The sequence below is a fragment of the Falco peregrinus genome, chromosome 12, assembly GCF_023634155.1.
Source record: "Falco peregrinus isolate bFalPer1 chromosome 12, bFalPer1.pri, whole genome shotgun sequence".
Taxonomy (NCBI): domain Eukaryota; kingdom Metazoa; phylum Chordata; class Aves; order Falconiformes; family Falconidae; genus Falco; species Falco peregrinus.
The window spans coordinates 23,501,260-23,525,040 of record NC_073732.1 but is presented as its reverse complement, the minus strand read 5'-3'; the positions used below and the strand labels follow the sequence as shown (position 1 = coordinate 23,525,040).

Below are 23,781 nucleotides of genomic sequence, written 5' to 3'. Positions count from 1 at the left end.
TCTCTCAGGGCTTTGTCTCCACGCAGACAAGCTCTTGCACTTGCTCCTGCCCCGCTGTGCCCTGGGCGGCCAGGACAACTTGGTTTGCGCTGAACCTGCTGCCTGCGTTTCTTCAGGTAGTGTCGTTTTGGTACCTTCAGCAATGGCTGTGCTCGGTGTTTGAGTGACTTGCAGAAAATGCTCGTTAAGCTCTTTTTCGCATGGTTGTATTCCTCGACGGTGTGTGTTTGATGCTTGACTATGTTGCTTTCCCGCACACGTACGTACTGCTTGCCAGGTGCAGAGTCAATTAATTAATTGCATTTGTTTTCACTTCTGACTGCTAGCAGGTGATGGGTAAAACAGCACTGCAGCAGTTCTTGTGAACCTGCCCTGAAAGGTTTGATTCTACATAGGTGGCCATTGTACATAAATTTCTCTTATCTACTGAAAGCAAATTTAGAAATTGCCCTTTCTTAAACGCTGCATTCAAGTACACAATAGCTACAGCCAGCTCAGAGGTCATCGTCTGGTCATGGTTTGAACGTTTTTTTGAGTAAGAGACTTCCAGTTTGCGCTTTTGCTGCATGGAAAATGTGAAGGGAGAAAAAATAACGTCCCAAATTTTTCAGAGAAAAGCACCTCGTGAGGAAGTGCTCAACTATACTGTATTTGCTTTCCCACATTATTTGGTATTGTATATCTCCCTCTGTGCTGGTAGGCAGAGGATTTGCCTGAAATCAAATTTGCTTTGAAGATTTTTAGTTGGTCAGAGCAATGTTCCTGTTAGTTCTAATTCATGGAGGTCCCCTAAGTGTTGGCACCTAAGCTGTGCAGAAGCTTGTAGCCGTGGAAGGAGACAAGCGGTTACACCACTCAGCATGGTATGCGTGGATCACGTGTAAGCCAGGCGTTAAAGTTTATACCTTTTTCTCATGAGTTCATACTTTCTGTTGTATTGCGAAGGGGATTTTAGCACAGTATGTGAAAGTCTGGCAATGGGCAAGGAAAGAGTGGTGGAAGGAAAAGATGGTAACTCGGTGATCTATGGGTGTATTTGCACAAAACACTGTAATATTCCCCTTCTGCTGTGGTTGGGGTTTTTTTGCATACTTCTGTCAAGTGAAGTAGAATAATGGTAGCCCCTGCTCTGTGAGAAATCTGTCATTAGTGGAGGGTATCGTGGATGCTTTGGTAGTCAAATATTGTGGCTGGGGCAGTGCTGTCTCATCTTGTAACTGTTGGCAAATTTCTAACCCGCTTGAATGTTGTTTCCAGGGTATATGCAATGTACAACTCGGTAAAGGGATCCTGCTCAGAGCCAGTAAGCTTCACCACTCACAGCTCAGCACCAGAGTGTCCCTTCCCACCCAAACCCTCACACAGGACCAAAAGCTCCTTAACCTTACAATGGAAGGTAGGTAATGCTTGGATTGGGCAAGAAAGCAGGGAAAAATACAGTTTACTGACAGTGAGCACGACCGTTGAAAATAATTGGAAGCTGAGACAGTAATTTTTCAGTGAGAGACTTGAACTTGTTGTACTCTGACAAATGCCTCCCCGTGCACTGACTTGACTTTTAAAATGTATGTGTTTCATTACATCCAGCTTCTTCTCGGTATTTGTTAAGAGGTTGCCAAGCTATGTGCAAACCCCAGGCTTTGGTTTCACTTTAAACTGGACTCATTTGCCTGGGGGAAAATTAGTTTTCTCTTCGTCCCAACATCCCCTTCTGTTTGTTTTTGTTTGTAGGCACCCATTGATAATGGTTCAAAAATCACCAGCTACCTTTTGGAGTGGGATGAGGTAAGTAGTAACTAGTTCAAATAAAGGCATGAATAAATGGCACTCAGACTTTACAAGGATTTGCTGAGTAAAGAAAAATAATTTAATACAGCAGAAAGTAGAAGTAGGAAAATGAAATCCTGATGGCATTAGGTAAAGGGTTGGAAAGGTGAAAGGGGCAGTGGGGGGAGAACTTTTCATTCAGTGTATTTTGTGCAGAGACAGTGTTCTGGTTCTGTGGTCTTGAAATATAACTTTTTATCCCTCATTTAGTGTACTTTCTTTGTTAATCAGCATTACTTATTATTTAATTCCTTGTGGTGTATCGTGGAGTTCTGTTCATGGTCTCTTTTTTTTCTGGCTGCTCTCTGGCCACAGAATAAAAACCTATTCCTGCCTCAAAGGAGAAGAGTCATGATCTCGCAGCCCTTTCTACAGAGAATGTATTCAGGCTCAAAATAACAGTGCCCTTGACACAGTGGCAATTAGTCCCCTTCCAGGCACAAAAGGAACTGAGTTCCCGGTCCCAAATACCTTACATTGTTCATGAGCAGTGTAAATGCAAGGGATGGGGAGTATTTGCGGGAGGTGGTTCTGGCTAGGAGTCCTCCCTCCATCCCCCAGTTCCTTTCTGCCTCCTTCCCATTGTGCAAGCCCTGTTTCTGCAGTAATCATGAGTCAGTGAAGATTATCTTTAAAGGAAAAAATAGTATTAGTTGGTGGAAAAGGCTTGGGTAACGTCTATGTGATGAGTCAGGAAATGAAGAGTGTGAAAGGGTGATGAGCTGTACAGTCGGAGGAGAGTCTCTTGAGGTTTTTAGGAGTCTAAAAGTAACATTCCAAAGGGAGTATTTTGATGTGAATGGTTTTCCATCATCTCATGTAACGTGTACCCGGATCATTCTGCTACATGTTGGATGTTTGGAACCACTCACTGTGCAAGCATTTGTCATACACAGTGTCCAGCAAGCGGGGTCTACGTGATGGGAAACTCACTGAAGTAAAATGAAACGAATTTCAGAATGGCTTGCTGTCCCTCTCCGTATAGTGGGAGGGGAAAGGTCGTCAGTGAAAAATAAAAAAAGTGAAGTGTGAAGTCTGGGAAAGGAGATGAAAAAAACATTTCTGCCAAAGGACAGGCCAGGATGATCCCGTCACACCATCTGTGACACCTTGACTGGGCGGTTGTGATCTCTCACAAGGCTTCCAGTAACCTGGAGCCATGGGGATGTAACAGCACCGAATGGTGAAGCAGTGGAAACGTGAATGATTCCAGCCTGCAAAGGGAAGGGAAGCAACAGAAGATCTTTTGAAAAGAAAAACCAGCAACAGACCATTAATATAGCACAAATACTTTTGATATTTATTTCATCCACATGGCGCCTAGTCATAATTTTGGGTGTATGTAAGGCAATTCTAAAATGCTTTTGTCCTATAAACCCTTTAATACTGCATATATACCTAGAGTTTGTCTTGAGAAAGAATTGTTATGGTGTCTGTTTTTCGCAGGGCAAAAGTAGTTTGGTTTAGGCCAGCTCACGTACCGATGGGGAAAAATGAAGGCATCCTGATTCCTGTAGTCTTATCTATTTTAATTACCTTGTTTTCTCAGTAGCAATTCTGAAATCTGAGATCCCGGTGGATAGCTCGCCAGCAAAGATGAAAGAATAATGGTCCTGCACAAATTCATTTGGTACATCTCCAGTGGTTTGACAAGACTGAAATGTAGTTGTCCAGTTGTGGGACAGTTAATGCCACAGGTGTAGCTTTTCCGAAAAAAAATTTCCTCTGATATGAGACAGAAATGCAGCTTTCAGTTGCTGAATTAAAACTTGTTATTAAGGCTTAGTAAAGAAAAAGTCAAAGGATGCAGACTGGCTGCACCTGCATCTGCAGGAGCCTCATCTACCCGCGATGGCGAGCTGAGCGGGCTGTCCCGCTCACTTTTTCATGTGCCGTTGCAAGGTGTGCCTCTGAGGCAGGGTGCAGGGAGCTACCGGGGTCACAGCACCCAGGCACAAAAGTGAATTCACATGCGGTGCCCCGTACCCTTGCACTTGGTTGTGTAAACGCCATGTAAGGAAAAGCACAGACTTTTTTACAATGCCACACTGTGTCCCGGTGAAATCAAGAAATAAATACATCAGGGAAGAGGAGAACGCTTGCCAGACAACAGCAAGCGCTCTGCCAGATCTCAGCTAGAGCAACATTCATTAGCTACAGGGCACAGAATAAAATATAAACACGGGAAAATCAGCAATCAGAAGGAAATTAAATTGTGGCTGCAAAGCAGAGCGGGCTTTGCATGAGCGGAGAACAAGAAATCTATCCGATGATCAAGTTAGAAAAACAGCCTACAATGGCAGTCTGCCTCGAGAAGTTGAGTCCCTTGGGTAGGGAAGGACAGCATGCCCGTGAGCCACGGAAAGCCTCGCTACACAGGCGACCTGCAGATCCTGGAAAGCCGTCTTGCAAGGGCTGCAGCCTCAAACGATAGAAACCAAATGGGCATCAAGCACGGGAGCCGTGGGGAGTGGTGGAGGTGGTTGGGGAGCGTGTCTGGCTGTACCCCAGGCGTGCTGGCGTGGTCCCCCAGCTGGAGCTGTGCCACCCACTGCCACCAAGGGAGGGGCTCCAGCCGCAGCCCCTTCGTGTTGCCACGCGGTGGGTGACGGTTTGTCCCTCTCTGGGTCACGGACTGTCAGATGCTCAGCAGTACCTCATTTAGTTCCACCTGGTTTTAGAGGGCAGAGGCATAGTTTGTAGCATCCCAAACACAGCCAGGAGTGTAGCTGGCATCACTTGTACAGGCAAAAAAATAAATCGTTGCTCTGAAACGACAGCAGAAGCGGTGTGTTTTACGGCTCTAGGATGAGGTGAGGCTGTAAATTGTAGTGAGGACACTATCTCATCTCTTTGTGGCTGTGGCTGGGGATTCCCCCAGGGCTGAGGCGCTGCAGAGCCAGCTGGGTGCTGGGGGTCTGCCAGGGACCCTGGGTGCAGTGCTCCTCAGCGAGCCCCATGCCACTGCGCCGACCTCCCGCAGGCTCCCCCCTTCTCTGCAGGGTCACTCCAGGGACTTGGAGCAAGGTTTGGTCTTTCATTTTATTTTACTGTGTCTTGCCGAGAATAGATGCAATACTGTTCCCATTCTCTGGTTTAGCTGTCTGTTGCTCATACGTACTTGAAAAACCTTCTCTGGCGTCATGAGGTGAGCTTCAGCTGAAACACAAATGAGTTGCTTCGGTTTCTTCGTTGGAATTAGGCGTGTTGTAGTCTGACCTACTTTGCTGAAGGGAAGGTTGTACTGCTTGATGTGTCACTGTGCCAGTCCTACCCAGCTGCTGCTGCTTCACTTCTGAGTTTTGGGGCTTTTCTTGACCTGCAGACTCTGGAAGATAGAGGAGCCAGCAGACAACGCTATTCCTGCTCTTCCATCTTTTTTCCCTCCCAGTTTGGATTAAATGGTTTTTAGCGTGAGTGGTGTTACACTTCTAGAGAATTCAAATACTTCCTTTCTCAGTACTGATTTAGGTCTTTGAATTAAGAGTTGTGATGCCTTGCTAATAAACTTCGTTTTGCTTAAAATGCCTGGTGAACTATGGAGGACAGGCTAATTTTTCAGCAGCAGAGTATAACAGCAGATCACCAAATTGCCGCTTAGTTACATCGGCTGTAGGCTAGCAAAGTGCCCGTTGACTGCAGAGGGGGTGGGTTCAGCCCCTCATCTCGGGTATTTTGAAAATCAGTAGGATCTGAAGGTGACTGCACTTCAGGTGTGGGGAATGGCAACAGCAGTCTGGCAATAAAATCAGTTAAAATTGGTAATTAAGGAAATGTCCACCTTCTGGCTCTTTTCCTATGAACTTCACAAACCTGAACCCTTTGGACCTACAAACCTGAACTAGTCAATTGGTGACGTTGTGCCAGGATTCGTTGTTCAGGGTAAGCAAAAGGCTAATCCGAATAAAGAGCGTTAAAAATACACCAAACAGAAAACATCACTGTGAAGGAGGTGATGCTGTCTGCGGATGCCAACATTCATCAAAATCAGTAAACTGTAACTGCATTGATAAATGCCGCTGGCACTGCTGTAAGAATCAGGCCTTTGTTACTAATTACATGTGAAATGCTCATTCTGTGATTAAGCGGTAGTAAATAAATGTTTCTCTTGTGCATGTGGATAGCAGGAGTATCCCATTCATTCTCTATGGGAAAGTGGAGGACTGTTCCCGAGCCAGAGGCAAGGACGTCCCTCTCATGCAGTGTGTGTCGCTGTTTTGTATATAACTCAAAAGCAGCTTTAATTCTCGTCCAGTAATCACCTCATTTTAATTTGCTCAAGAGAGAGGCAGATACAGTGCCACGCTATGTAATGATTCGGTGATGGATGGTTACGTTTAGATAAACGGAGATAATTTTGTTCTGCCACAAAGTTTTAAACATCTTGAGTCTGGCAGAGACATGCTCATTTATACTAGCTGAAAATCTGGGCCATGCATCTTGGTGATGGCCCACCAGAATTCGGGTGGATGGAGCTCCACGCTTGGGCTTCTGATCCATTCTGTGGCTGTATCGCTCCTGTGAGACAGCAAGAGGAGAGTCTTGGAAAAAAATTGAGCTTTGTGTATGTTTTCAGGGTGTTTCGTAGGTCCTGTGCTGTCCTCTAAATGTTTGTGTATACAGAAGATTCAGTTACTTGTATAAGCTTGCGCGGTGAATGCTTTGCAGAGATATTAGGGTGTGTTACAGTAATTGTTGACAGTTTGCTCTGCAGCTTTGTGTCAGATTGAGTATCAGTCTGTTGGTTTTCAATGCCAATATGAACCAAACCCAGGAGCAGCGCTGGCGTGGCCCGCAGCAGATTGCCATCTTGCCTCCTGGTTGCAAGTCTGACGCTGGCAGCTTTTCCTCAGACTTTTTGCAGCGAGGCCCTGTGAAGGGCTGGGGGCTCTGTTTCTGTGTCCGCTGCACCTGCAGTGGCCCGTTCCTCCTTTCGTGTGTGTTTGCAGGGAATGTGATCAACAAAACCCATTTGAAATGTCAAGACCCTTGTCTCGATAACACAATCTCCAAGAGAAACAGAAGTACCCTGTTTTGAGTGAGCGTGTAGCTTGAACCGTAGCTGGAACAGCCGGCAAAACTCTCAGAAATGGTGTTAAAATGCTGTGTTGTAGTATAGTGCAAATTCTGATGGATTTGTGGAGCTGAATTGTTGTTCCCTCAGGCAGGCCCTGATGATCCTCGCAGTGTGGGTTGTCCTGGTGAAGAACAGGGACCGCAGGCTGGAGGAAGCAGGGCTAGCAAAGGAGTCAACGTGGTGCCCTCCCTCTGAAATGCCTGGATTACAAATATTTGTGGAAATGATACAGTGTATTTTAAGCAACTTACGAAACATTATTTAAAGGATTAAAACTTGGATGCTGAGCGTACAAAGAATAGGAGAAGGATTCTGGGAAAGCTGTAAGGCTCTTGGGTGGCAGCCAGTACCAGCCTGCCAGTTGTTCCTGTCTATAATTATGCCAGCATTAGTGCTTTCATAAATCTTGGGAGAGAAGGAGCGGAGAGACTATTTCCAGGCTATTAATGCCAGGATAATTAGAAATATCGGCCAGCCTCTCCAATTAGTGCCAATAGAATCCAAAATACCAGCCGGTCTGAGTAATTTGAATACCAGTTGGTCTCTGAATGAGTCTGGGCAGTGTACAATACCAGTTGTAGAAGAAAAATATATACAGTATCAGAGCTTGTACTGTTATAAAGTGAAAGGTAACTTAAATGTTTGGCCATCTTTGCAAAGTTTTAACGTGCCGGTGTGACAAACTGGAGTTTCCCTGGCCCGTTGCTCTCTGCTCAGGCATTGTGCCCCAGGTGAGATTTTTCATGACCTTCCTCTTCAGCTGACCATCACTGTTCATCTGTTCATCAACCACATGCTTAGCATTTGGTCACTTGGTTCTTTTGGAGAAAAAGCATAAGAAAATTATTTTTAAAAAAAAAAACCCACATTCTTAAGCAGAAGTCAAGAAGAAATTAAATGTTTTCAAATGCTTTACAGGTAGTGAAGTTGTCAAAAAGATAAAAATTTACTTAATGCATCTGAACCTAAAAAAGAGGGTTTGCATTGGGGCGAGGGGAAATCTATTCTTAGTAGTCCTGCACTGATGAACAGAAATTTTGCTAAAACATAAGATTACTAATTAGGTTTTGTATAGTCTGCATTTAAAATACATTATTGCTGAGCTGGGAAGTGTGGTGACCCATTACTTTTGTCCAAAAGGAGTCTTGTCCTCTAATAACTCTGTATCTAGGGATTTTAGATCTGAAAAAGTTTTGTCACTTGCAGAAGACTTTTGCTTTAGGATTTGTGATTCTTTTCCAATTCCTCCCCTTTGTGTACTTGAGCCATACAGTAATGCTACAGCTGGGGCAGGTAGGTGAAGTTGAAAAGATTATGTATAAAACCAGTTTCCTAGAACAAGCGTAGGATCACACTGCATAAATAAGTCTTAGTTGTTTGCCCGCGCTAAATGTCTCTCCAGGACTCTCAACTTGTGCCGTGCTGGAGGTCTGCATGATCGTTCCTAGCTTGATAAACACATTTTAGGAGCTTTACCACAAACATTTTATGGAGTTCTCCCTTCTGTGTTGCAATCTGAGTGAAAAGAAGTGGAAATTAATAGGGGCTGGAGAAAGGGCCAGTGAGAAATGGATGTTCCATTTGGACATTTTTGAGATCTTTGATGATGGAGTAATGTGTTGAGCATGAAGAACGGTGTGTGGGAGGACAGGCAGAGCCCAGGGAGGCAGCAGCAGGTGAGGCTGTTGGCCGCAGCGAGGGACACCACTATAAATAATTGTCCTGTGTGAAATCTTTCCCGGTGAAAAAAGAAGCCTTGTCTGTGGGGAGATGTTAATCTTGCTGAGATAAAATAAAAATTAAAAATCGCAGAGACGGGTACCAAAAATAGTAAAAAGTGTAGCAGAGCTCTTAAGTCAGAAGAAGTTGCAGAGATGGATATAACCTTATCTCTGCATGGGTGGGCTTTGCTAAGTTTCTATTCTGGTGTGCTTTTGGGTACTTTGTGATGTAAATGTCCATTCATTTTGTATTCAGGTATTGAAATGAAAACTTCTTTAAACTGCTTCAGCTGAGGTAGATATTTATGGATAGTTGAGCAATCCATGCCCTTTCTCCTGAAAGATTTCAAATCGACCGTTTCCCACATGTGACATGGGATGAGAGCAGATATTCTCTGTTGTCTTGGGGCTTCTGTCCCCCAAAAAGCTTGGCTTTGTTTTTATGCCAGGGCATACTGCATTGGGGTGGATTGAGAAGGGTTTTGTTCTGGTTTAAACGTGGTGGGGAGGGAGAGAACTTCTGAATGTCCTTGTGCCCCGCCGTGCAGGTCTGTGCCTGAGGAAGGTCTTGGGGACTGGAGAGGTGTCTCGATACCCTCTCTCGCTGCTGCCCTGTCTTGGTTTTGTCAGGGCTCATAGTCACACTGACGCGAAGCTCCCATAAACCTACCTCTGGTACCCAAGTTGCATGCTTCCCAACAAATCCTCCTCATCCTCACTGCATGCCCTGAGCAGTGGGGTGGGTGCAGAACCTGGCATGTTAAGCGTTCCTCCAGGGTGGGCGGATCTGTTTCACCTTGGCTGGGAGGGGGCTGAAGGGAGGGGTGCACCCAGGCTGTCCCTGGGCTGGGTGGGCTGGTCCGTGGGCAGCGGGAGCCCTCTTGTGGGATGCAGCGTTCCTGAAGGACCGGCGGAGGTTTGCGTGGGGTTGGAGGCACGGAGGGTGGCGCTTGCGAGAAATGCTGGTTGCTGCTTTCCTGTGCCTCTGACAAGGCTGACTCAGAGGTGAATCTCGCCCTTAATTTGCGTACTTTTCTGTTAATGAGTAGGAGAAATTACATTTCAAGCAGAATGGCTGAAGCTGCAGATGCGTCTCATGAAGATGATAACCTGAAAAGAGGAGGGTTCTGGCCGCAGACTGACAATTGAGCTGTATTGTGTTAGGTGGCATAGCGGTGCTGTCGGTGGCTTGCACAGCTTTCTTTGCACAGCACCTGGATGAAAGCCTCCAATTCTGAAATCATTTCACAGCTCGTTGTTTTTTTTAAATAAGAACCACGTGGTTTTGTTTCATAGCTGTCCAATTACAGATTTCTCTCTTTCTAGGGAAAGCGGAACAGTGGTTTCAGAGAATGCTACTTTGGAAGCCAGAAGCATTGCAAGTTGACTAAGCTTTGTCCCGCTTTGGGTTACACCTTCCGCTTAGCAGCTCAGAATGACATCGGTACTAGGTAAGTTACCCAGGTTACACGCTTTGTTGAGAAAAAGTGGTAGCTGGAAAGTTTAACAATCAATGACAGTGTTGAGAGGAATCAGGGGAGTGTGTGTCTGTGTGTGTTTTCTCTTTCTGGTTTCGAGTTAAATATCTGACATTTGCTCTATTATTAATGCTTTAGGGTAAGTCACACCTTCCCCTGGTGGTATCGTTCACCTCCCAGGGAATCAGCATGTACCTTCAGCACGATGAGGTTAGCCTGAGAAGATAGGCTCCTTTTGAGGTGTTAAATGGTGTTCTGTGGTCTATTCCTAATACAAAAAGAATACATCTGTTATGTAAAATTCCCACTAGGGATCTCGGTGAACCAAGAAAAACAAGCAAGAGGAAGCTGAGTTACAGATTTTGAAAGGAATCCCGATATATTTATTTTTCTGGTTTAAAGCAAAGCCTGTCTGTCTTTTTTCAGCAGCACAGTCCCTTCCTTCTTCTGCAGGACTGGTTGATGGGGTGGGAAAGACAGGCGAGAGAGCTGGGACTGGAGAGAACAGGCACACCCGAGGGCCCTGCAGGATGGGTTTCAGCTTCTCCTTTCTTTTGCACCTGACCAGAGGAGCTCGCATGAAGATGATGAGCAATCAGGCTTATTGCAATCCTCTGGGAGCTGCCAGGGAGTGCTGAGCTAAAATGCGGCACAGCTGAGGGCCACTGTACCCGAGGAGACACGGTGCTGCAGGGGCTGTCGCTGCTGGGATCGCGGAAGGGAAGCAGGCCAGGAAAAGTTTAGCTGTGAAGAAGCTAAACATCCAGTGATCTTGTGTACGCTTTTATTGTCCTTCTTAGCTAAACAGGATCTAATCGTTATAATAAGAAGGACAGAAAAAGAAACGCTAGTGGTATGTTACAATGGTTTTGCTGAGGGAGATTCCTGTATTGTTCTCCCTTCCACAACACAAACCTCTCAGTAATATATAGCTTTAAAAAGTTTCTTTATTCATGTTCCTGTGTTTTCCCTCTGTGATGCACTGGGGCTGTTCATGCGTGCAGAGTCCCTTTTGCCAACTTGCTGTGACATTACTTCCCTCGCTAATGAAATCACGCTTGGGCTGGGGGAGAGAGGCTTCAGCTGGAGCTGCTGAGCGTCGCTGGAATTGGGATGCCAGTTTTGTGCAAAGTTCCCAGTTTTGGCATCTCTTCTTTTTGCCAGATTCCAGATTTTTAAAATAGTTTAGGGCATGCGTCAACCCTCCCCCTGCTTTTTGTTTGGGGTTTTATTTGGTTCTTCTCTCTCTCTTTCTCACCCTCCTTCTCTCTCTCTTTTCCCCCCTGGCTATTGAGGAGGGAGTGAATGAAGAACAGTATTCATGGTCAGCTGCTCTGTGTTAATCTAGGAGATAAGTACCAACAGCCCATGGCTTATTTTTATAGGCAGCACATAGAAATTATGACATGATAATGTCATCTAACACTTCATGTTGAAAGATGGTTTTGGTTAGTTGTAATGCTTGTAGACTTACCATTTATGATGATTTTTGTCTGATTTGGGTGTTAGTTATAGGTTGATTTTTTTTCAAATTCTTTTTTTAAATACAAGAATATTACAACAAATATTTTTGAGAAACATGACTCAGAAAAAGGGGATGTGGCTTTCAGTGCATATTAAATTCCTGCTATTACTTCAAGGAACAAAGTACATTTGTACTTTGGAAGCAAAACATTTTGCAAGAACCTTACCTTCAGTTGAGTTCTGATGTTCTCTTTCTGAGAATTTGGCAAATTCTGTCCGTTTTAAATTTTGTTGTTAAGTTTCTGTTGTACATAATATATTCTGCATGGGGTATTAAGAGAACTCTTCCTACACTTGCTTGACACAACTGCTTATTAGGTTTTCAAGGCACCGTGTGCTGGGATTTAAAGAAGATGAAAGTGTTCATCTCCTCTGCCAGGAGTGTTCTCTCTGGTTGCAACCTGAGCTGTGCAAAAGAGCAAATTTAAGCTCAGCTTAAAATGCAAAGAGGTTTGGGCAGGGAAGGTCGGAAAGGAGTAGAGCCAGCCTGGAGGGCTGGAAGGTACCTGTGCCTGCATCAGACAGCTCTTACATGATGCTGAACATGTATGGTCATGACTAGATAAATTATTTCCCTGCTTTCTTTGGAAGAGGATGTCTGAAGTGGTGGAACTAGATCTGCTGAAGCACTCAGAGTACAAATTCTATTTAAGCTACACCTCTGAAAGCTGAGTTTATAAAAGGTGTAAACTGCGTCTTAAATTCAGCACCTAAAAGTGGAACACCTGGGGCTTTTTTTCTTATGTCTTAGGTCCCCATTATTAAATGAGATTTTCCTCTACTTTACAGTTAATAGTAAGTTAATATTTTTAGGCAATCAAATACTATTTTTTCCAATATTATTGTGATGAGATCTGTAAAAATGACTGTGAGGATACATAAAACCCTGCTCTTTTTTTTTTTTCTACTAGTTCTGGTGTTTTCTAACTGGGTGCTCATCTTTCCCACCTGGGTAATTTTAACTTTGTCTAGATTTTTTGAAAATGTGAAATAATAATCTAAATACACTGAGGTTTGTTTTTTTTCCACTGTCGTCTTCTCTGTCTCTGTGCAGTGGGTACAGCCAGGAGGTGGTATGCTACACTGCAGGTAATATTCCTCAGACCCCTTCTGCACCAAGGCTTGTTCGAGCTGGTGTTACGTGGATCTCATTGCAGTGGAATAAAGTAGAAGGATGTACACCAGAGGAAGTGATTTCCTACACCCTGGAAATTCAGGAAGAAGATAATGTAAGTACTGTGATACTATAAAGTGTACTTAGATCGAGTTTTCATTTATTAATTCAAGATCACTGAGAAAGTGGTGGGTTGCTGCTTTGGGGGGGTCTTTTAGGAGTTCTGGGTATTTGGCAAGACAGAGCTGTGTGATTTGTTCTGCTCCACAGCAGAATTATGAATTCTTTTCTAAAAATCTGTACCGCCATCCTTGATGACTTTACAAAGCTTCACACGAGTCTACAAGGTATGGGGCAGCTTGTCCTTAATAGGTTCAGCCTGCCGTGTCCTCCTCGCTGCTGTCTGGTGTGCTCATGTTCTGTCACCAGTCACTTCTGTTTCTGTAACATCTTAAACTGTCACAATTGGGTTTGTGCTTATTTTACAGCAAAATTGTATTACTCAGCTCGGTTGCAACATCCTTCTAAAAAGAAAATTATTGCAGCCTTGCAGTGTAGAAGTAGTAATGATGATAATAAATAGTAAAAAGCACTTGGCTGTGAAGCCCCGTTGCTGTAACGTGCTGTAGCTGCAGTCTGCAATACAGAGCCCTCCCTCAGACTGGCTGGTTTTGTTTTCTCTAGGACAGCGTGTTTCACCCAAAGTACACTGGAGAGGAGCAAGCCTGTACTGTGAAGAATCTCAGAAGAAGCACACAGTATAAATTCAGGGTAAAATCTTTCTCCAGTTGTCATTGCATAGCATTTTCCATGTTGTTTTTTTTCCAGGAGGGGGTAGGGACCCTTTAGTACTACCTCCAAAACTGGATCATCAAACAGAAATTTCTTTTATACTGTGACCTGACAGATTAAACTGTTAAATGTTAGTTGCATTTTTACTTTTACCACAGGGGCTGCTCATTGCTCAGCTTTCATGAAACAAGCATAGTTCTGGGTACCACGTACTGGCAGGTATGATGTACAAGCGTGGCTCAGAGCGTGAGGTGGTTGTGGGTGAGCAGCTCCCCAAAAGCCTGACCAAGCAGTCTCGCTTCCCCCAGGGGAGCAGACGCTGTACGGAGCTGCAAGCACAGCTTTCTCCCCGGCTCAGGGGCCAGGCTTCCCCTCACGTGCAGAAACCGAAGCTTTTCCATCTCACACATACGTGTGGCTGGGTTTGGAGCTGGTTTTATAGCAAGTGTCGGTACCTCCTGCTCCTGGGTGTGCTCCTAAATACAGACCCGCCAGGCAAGACGCTCTGAATTCTTCTTGCAAACACACAATTCGGTCACCTGCCTCGCTGCTGAAGCTGTGGAGCAGTTCTGCCGGGCGCTGTTGGGAGGACAGTGTGGTTTCTGCCGGCCAGGCTGCGGTGTGGCTGCCCGGCCGTCCTGCGGCCGCGGTAGCCACAGTGGCTCAGGCAAGGCCGGACTGCACAAGGGGGTGTTGGGCCATGCCGTCCCCTCCCAGAGCTCTCCCCACCACCCGGGCTGCCGGCCAGAAACAGCACCTGGAAGCAGCGTCGGGGCATTTCTAACCAGTACGAGGAGAGAAGGATGTCGTAGGTGTGTGTTGTCTCAAAAACATTTGGCTTCTGAAGGCCTTAGTATATTCAGGAGCAACACAATACAACTTCGCTCAAAGACTCCTTTAAAATGATGTATATTCCATTGTGGGACAGAAGACCTTGTGAAGATGCAGGAAGGACTGCCCAAACAACCACAAAGCTGTGGCAGTGTCCCTCAGAGGGGGACACCTTTTACTTTAGCGTTGTAAAAGCTGCTGTGGCTGCCTGAGGGAAAAGGACGGTTAGTGTTTCTCTGCAACCCTGCCTTCAAATTAAATGTGAATTTTACAGAACCAGGTTGACATCAGAGCAAACTTAGAGCCTCGCGTCGCTGGCTGCCAGCACAACTCGGACTCAGCACCAAGGTGCTCCCTCATTGCATGCGGACCAGCTAGGGAACCGGGGGAAGAGTCCCAAAAGCTATAAAACAAACCAAACAAAACCAAACACAGGCACCCCGTGATCACAGCAGCGTGTTAAGACTCACGGTGGGGGCTCTCTGGTCTGTTCTAGACTTGTCTTGGAACCTGGGCAAAATGCAGTTCTTTGGTGAACCCCCTTAATAATAAATAATTAAGGTGGAAATTTAATTCCAGGCAATGTGTGCTTATAGAAGAAATACCCTGCTAACGTTTTTGATGAAATAAAGGTTGGCTAATGATAATAGAAATGGTGGTGTAATTCACTGCTGTAAAGGCGTTTGCTCAGTACTGAGTAAGGGTTTGGCACAGAAGGGCAAATGCTACCAAGCGCAACAGGGTGCAGCAGCCGCATTGTCTGAAGGGGTTGAGGTGTCGGCGTAAAGGGGGTCACCGGTGGCTGTTAATAGTGAGGTTCCACAAAAAGCAGTGCTGTCTGCTATTTCATAATATTGTCGGTGACCTGGAAACAAACAGTTTTATTTTTATTCCTACTGAGACAATGAGGGACTCCAGGTTGGAGAAGCTGTGACTCTGAAAAAGTGTTGAAGATCCTGCTTGAACAATCCATTTAATGGGAATTTTCAGTTCCTGCCAGGCTAGTGCAATGTTTAGCTGTTTACACAGGGGAAGTGTCTGAATGTTGCGTTACATTTGCAGCCCACACTGATTCCTTAGAGCTTTTACTGGGGTATTTGTCTAGCTCTAGCTCATGTATCTGGTGCTCATGGCAAGATGTCTTAAATTGGAGAATAGTCAGAGAAGAACCAAAAGATCTTAAGTGGGTGTTGATAATGGTTTTAGTTAGTTGTTCAAGCATATGGGCTAGAGTACCTCAATTACTTTTTTGGCCTTAAAAAGTGAAACTTGTTCTCCTCAGATGCCTATGTTAAGAGAGAAGATAGAAATGACTGTTCCTGAGAGTAACAGAGCTTCCAAATTGGAAAAGTTCCTGCTAGCTTATATTTACAGTTAGCAGTTACAGTACGTAGTTTATTGCTCACTCCTTTGGCAGCAGATCTCTGTCCCAGAGACTAACATGAGCTAATACAGCTCTCAGCAGCCACAAAACATTGGACCATTTGGGGTTTCTTGTATGATCCTGATCTGCTCAATCTCCTGGCCAGGTCCTCATGGCTTCTCTTAGCTTAGCAGCCTTCTCCCTGAAGTCAGTAAAAGGTGTTCTTGAGTAGAGACGAAGGATTTGGCTGAGAAGGTTTTCTTTGTGTGCATCCTGCTCGGTTCAGTGGCTGTAGATGTGCTTGTTTGCGTGTCATGCTACTTAATCTTATAATTGTGTGATTACCGATACTCTGAATTAATTTGTTTTATATAGCAGTTTGAAACTCCTCCAAAACAAAAATAGCACGGTTATTGTTGTTGTTTTCATCTTTTGTGAATAAATAACTGCAAGTTGCCACATGACTGTTTTTAAAAGGGAAAAACAGCAGTGCTCCTATATTAAACATGTCATGATCTATTGTTAGTGGAGGGAGGGGAAAAATCGATGTGGTTTGTAAAGAAACAGCGTGACAATCTAATGTCTGTTAATAGAATCCCACGCGCTTTGTTGGGATGTGACACACTTTCCAGTTTAATGATATTTGTGCAGTTACTAAACGAACTCTCATGCAGAACTGTCAGAAAAAGTTACAGTAAACAACGGTAAACTTATTGTGGTTTTGTTTCAGCTGTTTGCCTCTAATGTGGAAGGAAAGAGTTCTCCCAGCGAAGTGCTGGTCTGTACAACCAGTCCAGACAGGCCAGGACCTCCAACCAGACCCGTTATTAAGGGGCCAATAACATCTCATGGCTTTAGTGTGAAGTGGGGTAAGCCAGTTCAGTTTGTCCTAGTAGAGCTTTTTGGGTCATGATAAATTCAAATAAAATTATGTAAATATGTCTTAGAACTTAGATATTTTTTTTTTTCATGCTGCTTCTCAGTCCAAAGTTGAACATTTTTGGAGAGCTTGACAACCTGATTATTTTAGTATTTTAGAAGTTGCATAGAAGATCTTATGTTTTCAGAATCAAAAATGTTGCTTGTTTTTATGGACTAACTTGCACTCAAGTGTATCTTCAGGCTTTTCACCTTCCATTTCATGTCCCGGTGCAGCATCATTTCAGCTGTTTCCTTTATTGATGGGGCAAACCTCTGTGCTGCATCTCTTTCAGTCCTTTTCCCATGTGTTTTGTTTGTAGCATCCTTACCCAGTGACCTTAGTCTGACTCATGCTGAAAACTAACATCTGCTACCCACTTCTGCTGTAAATTCCTTGGTGTAGTTACTGGGGCGGGGGGGGAGAAGGAGCAGAAACAGAAACAGTTTCTGTAATCTATTATATTTCACTGCTAATCACTGCTAATATTCATTTACTGACAACTTGCCTTATTTTTTTTCAGATCCTCCACAGGATAATGGTGGTTCAGAAATCCTAAAGTATCTGCTAGAGATTTCTCAAGGAAGTCCAGAAGGTAAACTTGAAACAGGTTGTCTCGATTTCAGGCCATTGTGGCAACTATAAAGAAGTACTGACCCTTTGGGCAATTATCATCATTAACGTACTGGTGCTGTACATAAAATTGAAACTGTGTTATGTACTTACAGCCTTAAAACAGGTATGCACTTTTTCTCTGAATCTGGTGGAATTTTAGGTTCTTTAGCTGAACCTACTATTTGATATTATATTTTTAATATATTCTAGAAATACTTATAATTGTAAGTATATATAGTTGTGTATGTGTCTATGTGTATGTATGTCTAAGCAGGAATAATATTCATAATAATATTAATACTTAGGACTTCGCTGACATATATTGTTTGAGGAAGACCACACTAAGGTTTTTCTTTCCTCTGAGACATTTCTAAAATCATTGCATTATACTTCTCCAAACTTGGTTATATCTCCATTTTTTAGCAAATCAATGGGAAGTGGCATATAGTGGATCGGCTACAGAATATACCTGTACTCACTTGAAACCAGGCACTTTGTATAAACTCCGGGCATGCTGTATCAGCACTGGCGGACACAGTCAGGTGAGCATTATGAAACAGTAATAACTACTGGGCTTATATTTTCCAGAGATTTACCTGCTATTTTTGGTAAAAGATACCTGCTTTAAAAAAATAGGTGAATATTTTTCGTGTAGCACAGTGAAGATACACCGATTGCAGTTAATCTTATTTTGCAAGATGCTGAATTTCAGAAGACTACTTTGTGTACCTGATGGGTTTTTTTGAGGCAGACTGCGATTTAGTGAGATTTGGTTTCCTCAAAACCAATTTGTAGGTGTTTATTACTTATGCTAGAAAAGACCATCGTGTTTAGTTATCTGGCCGCTTGCTTCAGAAAGAGCCTGTACTGAACACAGTTCGTGGCTGGAGCTGCAGTAGGGGTAGTTTCTTGGAACAATCAATTATGTTTTCTATGGCCAAATTCTGCTTTAAGTTTTTAGCTTCCATTTTCCAGCCACGGATTCCTGTCATTCCCTCCTTTGATTTAAAAAAAATTCAGTTCCTACACTTTTCTTCTTCCTGCTTTTTTTTTTTTTTTTTGATGATTGAGTACTTTAGGCCTTGATATTATTTTAAAACCAAGGAAAATTAAAATAATGAGCCCCACAACATTAGCCATCAGTTTACTGTGCTACAGTTTTGAGTGTGCTAATGGAAGAACTCTGTTCTTTGCATTTGTAAGGGACGTGCTTGATAGCCTCTCCTATCCTTCATTGTTTATATAAATTCCTATTAAGTGCTTGTTGTAGAAAACAATTTCTTGTGTTGTGTTCTAATCATGCCTCACTTTGTAGGCAGCGATCATACTGGCGAGCTAACGTCTGCTCCTGTTCTCTTCCAGTGTTCTGAAAGTTTACCTGTCCGTACACTAAGTGTTGCACCAGGACACTGCCGGCCACCAAGAGTTTTGGGGAAGCCAAGGCACAAAGAAGTTCAGCTACAGTGGGGTAAGTGGTTGGAGCATCTCACTGTTGAATAGCTTAGGTCTTGATGGTTAGCTGCTGGGCTTGCATTAGCTTTTATTTCTGTTGGTAGACCTTGTGAAAAGTTGCAGTGTATTCTGCTCGCTGGGACGTACAAAGCAAAGCCCAGTGAAGTCCGTGCAGGTCAGAAGTGCAACTTCTCATCGGCTGCTGTGGCTCTGTGTTGGTTTCTGAACTTAGCTGTCCTCCAGCTGTCCTTTAGGCCTGATACTGTGCTCCCAAATTTGTTTTAGTTAGGACCCAGCTCTATGTCAGGACTATAAAGTATCAGCTTTATGAGAATATCTATCCTTTTACTGCAAAACCACCGTGTGATTCAAGATCTACTTTATTCCTTTGCAATATTGACTTAGCAGAAGTGTTTTGCTACTTCTAATATAGGACTTACCTCAGGAAATTTGGGTTAGAACATATTGAGGATTTTGAGTGGTATTTAAACCCTTATCCACAGTATAACACACACAATCCATGGGACACCTGTAGTTTTTGCAAAGGACTTGGACCACGGGCGTAACACTAAACTGCTAAAAAAATACGCATTTTTAAGAATACAAGGTACATGCCAGTATCCAACAGATATTTTTTTTTTCTTTACTACAGTAATCTTGCAGCATCCAAGATTCTTTATAGTGTCGTTGGTTAAGCTGAATTCTGGAGCAGTACCATTTCTAACTGACAAATGTATCTCGACATCATAATAAAAATTCACCTGTACATCCAGGGTACTGTGTTTCCTGGAAGACTGTACTTATGGTGGAGCGCTGCTTTTCAGAGCACCAGGTTGATTATGTGGTACTGGCTTGTGATATAACATGCAAATATTATCAAATTTGTTGTTTTCTTGGAAAAAAAAGGTGCCCACAACAAAACAAATACAGGCACAGAAAAGAAATTCAGTTTCCCTCAAAGCTGTTATTCCAGGTGAAGCGCAGGGTTTAGATCATTATACGGAGATTTAGAATTTCATATATGTTGACTGTGTGACTAATAAAATTTGAGGATGGCAGTTCATACTTCTACTGGGTGTTACTGAGGCTTTGTCAGAAATCCCATGTATAAGTAGCAGTTTCGGAGTGTACGTGACCCACCTCAGCCTGTGTCCAACCATCGCCAGCAGCCAGGATTGGGTCAGCCAGCCACTGTGTGCCTCCTCATTTCTCCCTGTCCCACGAAGGGTGTGTTCGGCCCTAGGCCCCTTCTCGGTGCAGCTTTTTGTACCTTTTCTCCTGCCTCACTGACCCATATTTTTTTTTTTTTTGCACACACCACCACCTTTGATAATGGGGGAAAGAAGCAGAGTAGCTTCTTCTTCATCCCCAGAAAAGGACGGCAGCTGCTGTGTTCTGCTTCAGAAGTAGCTGGGTACGTCCTGGCATCGAGCACAGCTTCCCGGGGTGACAGGTCAGTGCCTCGGGGGAGCTGCTGCTCTTGCGGGTGACGATCTGACTTGGTGAACGTTTAGGGCTAAGAGTAATTGTATTCGTTTGTTTTAAAAATGTCAGTCGCATACATGGATGAGGTCATGCAGGTAAGGCATCTATCGCAGAGAAAAATCATTGCTGGGTAGTGTGTGTGCGTATAGATACATAGATACACACGTGTCTGTACACACAAATATTTCTGTGGTACGTGAGGTGAGAAATTAATCTTTCTGGCATTTGTCCTTACGTTATTAATGAATTAGGTGATTTCTTTCTAGATGTCCCTCAGTCAGAAAGCAGCTGTCCCGTCTCGGAGTACAGTGTAGAAATGACCAAACCCGGAGAAGTTGTTTCTGAAGTGTATCACGGGCCTGAGCTGGAGTGCACTGTCAGCGACCTGCTTCCCGGAGCAACGTATCGGTTCCGCGTGAGAGCCGCCAACGACGGCGGGGTACGTGCGGCGTGCCGGGGCGTGCCGTGGCCGCTCCGCACCACAGGTGCCGCGGGGCCTGCGTGGGCGGCTCTGCAGCGCGGCTCTGCTGGTGTTGGGCGTCGGAAAGGTGAAGGGGAGGTGGGCAGAAGAAAACAGTGAGACATGTTTGAAGGAACTTGTGAGGAAGAGCTGCAGTACTAACTCTGGTACTCTGTTAGAAGGAGATTTCAGGTACTGATGCGATTTGGCTGGCCAAAATCAGCTATGCCAAACGGCAAAATCTTTGCTAAAAGTCGTAGCTGCTTACAAGGAGAAATCTGTTTATTCCCTTTCCACTGCATTCCTTCTTTTTGTCTTAACTCTGTAAAACCAATCACTGAAATGTCACTCACGTATTGATATATTTTGAGGAAAGCTTGCATTGCTAATGACTTTTTTTGTTGTTGTTGTTTTAATTTGAAAAGAATACATGCTTTGTGGATTTGCTGATTTTTGTTATATGATTTCCTTGGAAGATGTGCCTTCCCAAATACATCAGAAATGCTATCTGATGTCCACAGAGATCTGTTGAAAGATCTTGCTGATTCAGCGAGGTTTGGGATGGTTCTGCTTGCCCTTGTGAGAGCATCTTTCCAAGGCTTTTTTGTAGAGGCCATCCCAGCAACACTACATACGTATTGATGTGTTTTGTTCCTCGGGGAATCTTGATGATAAACATAACACAGAGGTGTAAAGTTATTCACTTACAGGGATAACTTCTTTTAAAACTTACCTTAGGTATTACAAAAATATGCAAGACTGTTAAACTGTTTTGTCTTAAAAATATCCACTACTTTATTCTTGTGAAAAATAAATCAAATGCATATAGAAAGATTGGATTTATTTGCTGGAATGAAAGCCATTACCTACTCCTGTAACTTTGGATATACGATTATATGATGCCTTGCCTTCTTTTTTTTCACTTTTTCTTTTTTTTTTTTTTTCCTTATTTGGCAGAACAGCGTTTAACGTTGCAAAGCATTGTCTAGTCCTGCCCTTTGTTACATGAGGGGGCTGGGTTTGGTTTGGTTAGCTTTTTTACCTGATGCAAAATGGAGGAATGTGTTTTTTACCAGATGCAAACACCGTTCTTCCTCCAATTCATTAGAGAAAACAGCAGAAGTCCATAACTCAGGTTTTTGAAGTGTGCATTCTTCGTAATTCAAACAATGTGATCAGTGTTAGCCTTTCTCAATAGCATGGATACACAGATGTGCCCGCTGAGAGCTTTTATGGGGTTCATCATTTTAGTGCTGTTCACCTTTCATAGTGGCTCGTTTTTTCCTATTTGCTAGTATTGCATTCCAAAATAAGTAAGTATCAGTGTGTTTCCTCTGCTTCCAGTAAAGTTCCTTCGTTCTGGAGAACAACTTCTAATTAGCTTGGGGATGTACAGAACGAACTTTGTTATCCCACTCGAGGCCTCAGAGTCTATTTCCACTGTTATCTCTCTTCTGTCCTTGCACTGCTGGCTGAAGCCAGTTTTGCAGGCTCTTGAAAATTGTCTTTTTTTGTTGCTAATATGCATTTAAATTATTCTGCCAAGGGCTTAAAAGTTGTCTGAGCCGTTGGCTCAGCTGCCGGCAGAGCGAAGCCACGCACGGGGTGTGCGCAGCATGCCCCTGCACGTTGAACCCCGCCTGGGGCTCCATCACCTGCTGTCCTTTTATAATTAACGTTGCAGACGTGTTTTTATAAAAGACTGGAGTCCAAATCCAGCTTATGTGCTTTACTGTTGCTGTGCCGCTCCTTATATCTGCCAGAAGGCAGCTGTGCCAGGCTGCGGCACAGACGGGTGAACCTGTTGCGTGAAGGTAAGGTGGAGGGGCGCAGACGGCTCCTCAGGGGCTCTGTTGCTGGGTGCACGTTCTCACTCTGGGGTAAATCGGAGATGGATTATGCTTTCACGGGCACTTACCACCACACAGGAGGATGTACGTGCTGTCTGCTCATACCTGAGCTTACCTGACATTCTAACTTTGCAATAATTGACGTGGTCTCCTACTGAACTCTGGTATTTGGTGCTGAGTGTTGGAAGCCCAGTCTATGTTTGAGAAAGTTTATTGCGCTGAAAAGTTTGTGCGCTGTTCTTGAAAAGCCTTTGAGTAACGCGAGACTGGTTTACACCTATATATTAATGTACAGACTCTTTGTTACCCTCTAGTATGGGCCGTATTCGGAAGCCACAGAGGTTACCACGGCAGCAGGACCGCCTGGCCAGTGCAGAGCACCTTCCCTGTCCTTCCTGTCCGACACACGTGTACTTGTAAGCTGGGAGGTGAGTCAGGTGCCCTCGTTCTTTAATTTCCATCTTGCTTATCCAAATTCACACGGTCACTGCAAAACTTGAAAGCTAGCTTGAGAGCTATTTGCTGGTTTGCAGCTTTTCTTTTGTGCAAGAAAAGCATATGCAGAAACTCTGCTATTGGAGAAAAATCATCATCTTTTACTTTTCTCTTTAAAGAATGGCATAAAGTTGATCGTGAGTCACCCGGACCAGGATTCAGACAGAAGGCCTCCTACACTGGCGTCAGATGATAGAGCACGGGTCGGGTACAAGGGCTCTCCACAGGCTTTTAGCATGTCAGCATGTCCTGGGGTGGAATTGTGAAGGCAAATATTTAATTTTGGCTGAAGCTGGAGTCTCTGATAGGAAATTAACTCTGCACAGATGCTTACGATGTAGTGTTTTTTTCCTCAAAAATTGTTTTTATCTTCCCCAAATATTTACTTTTATTTTAGTTTCTGTGCATTCCTTCTCCATTCTTCAGGATCTTAGACACTGGACTCTTAAAATAAGTCTTAGCTCAAATGCTGAGGGATTGATTGGTGTAATTAAAAAAGTTACATAATTAAGGCAGAAAGGAAAAGATGTTGTCATAAATAACATTATGGTGTGGAGCAGTGGGACTATAGTTCTGCCGTGGACTTGCTTTGAAAACCTAGCAGCTGTTCCAGCCCTGCATCTCTCCGGTCCCTCCACAAAAGAATGCCCCTGTTGAGAAAGACAATGCTAATGTTCATGAGATACTTAAAATGATTGTGCTAACAACATATCTAAATATAAAAATAATCTGAGATTAATTTTATAATGAAACGGGTGCATTTGGTGCCATTCAGGGG

The 23,781-nt window shown here is 43.9% G+C and overlaps 1 protein-coding gene across 2 annotated transcripts in view; it reads left to right on the top strand.

Annotated features, from left to right (window-relative positions):
• FNDC3B (fibronectin type III domain containing 3B) overlaps nt 1-23,781 on the top strand; it is a 209,616-nt gene that overhangs the window by 143,880 nt on the left and 41,955 nt on the right. For both annotated transcript variants that reach the window (XM_055817155.1, XM_005242826.4), the window contains exons 10-20: nt 1,258-1,396; nt 1,732-1,785; nt 9,952-10,076; nt 12,682-12,856; nt 13,426-13,512; nt 16,458-16,596; nt 17,170-17,241; nt 17,685-17,803; nt 18,624-18,729; nt 20,465-20,637; nt 22,823-22,936. In XM_055817155.1, the coding sequence (XP_055673130.1) occupies nt 1,258-1,396; nt 1,732-1,785; nt 9,952-10,076; nt 12,682-12,856; nt 13,426-13,512; nt 16,458-16,596; nt 17,170-17,241; nt 17,685-17,803; nt 18,624-18,729; nt 20,465-20,637; nt 22,823-22,936 (1,303 nt within the window). The remainder of the gene's footprint in view (nt 1-1,257; nt 1,397-1,731; nt 1,786-9,951; nt 10,077-12,681; nt 12,857-13,425; nt 13,513-16,457; nt 16,597-17,169; nt 17,242-17,684; nt 17,804-18,623; nt 18,730-20,464; nt 20,638-22,822; nt 22,937-23,781) is intronic.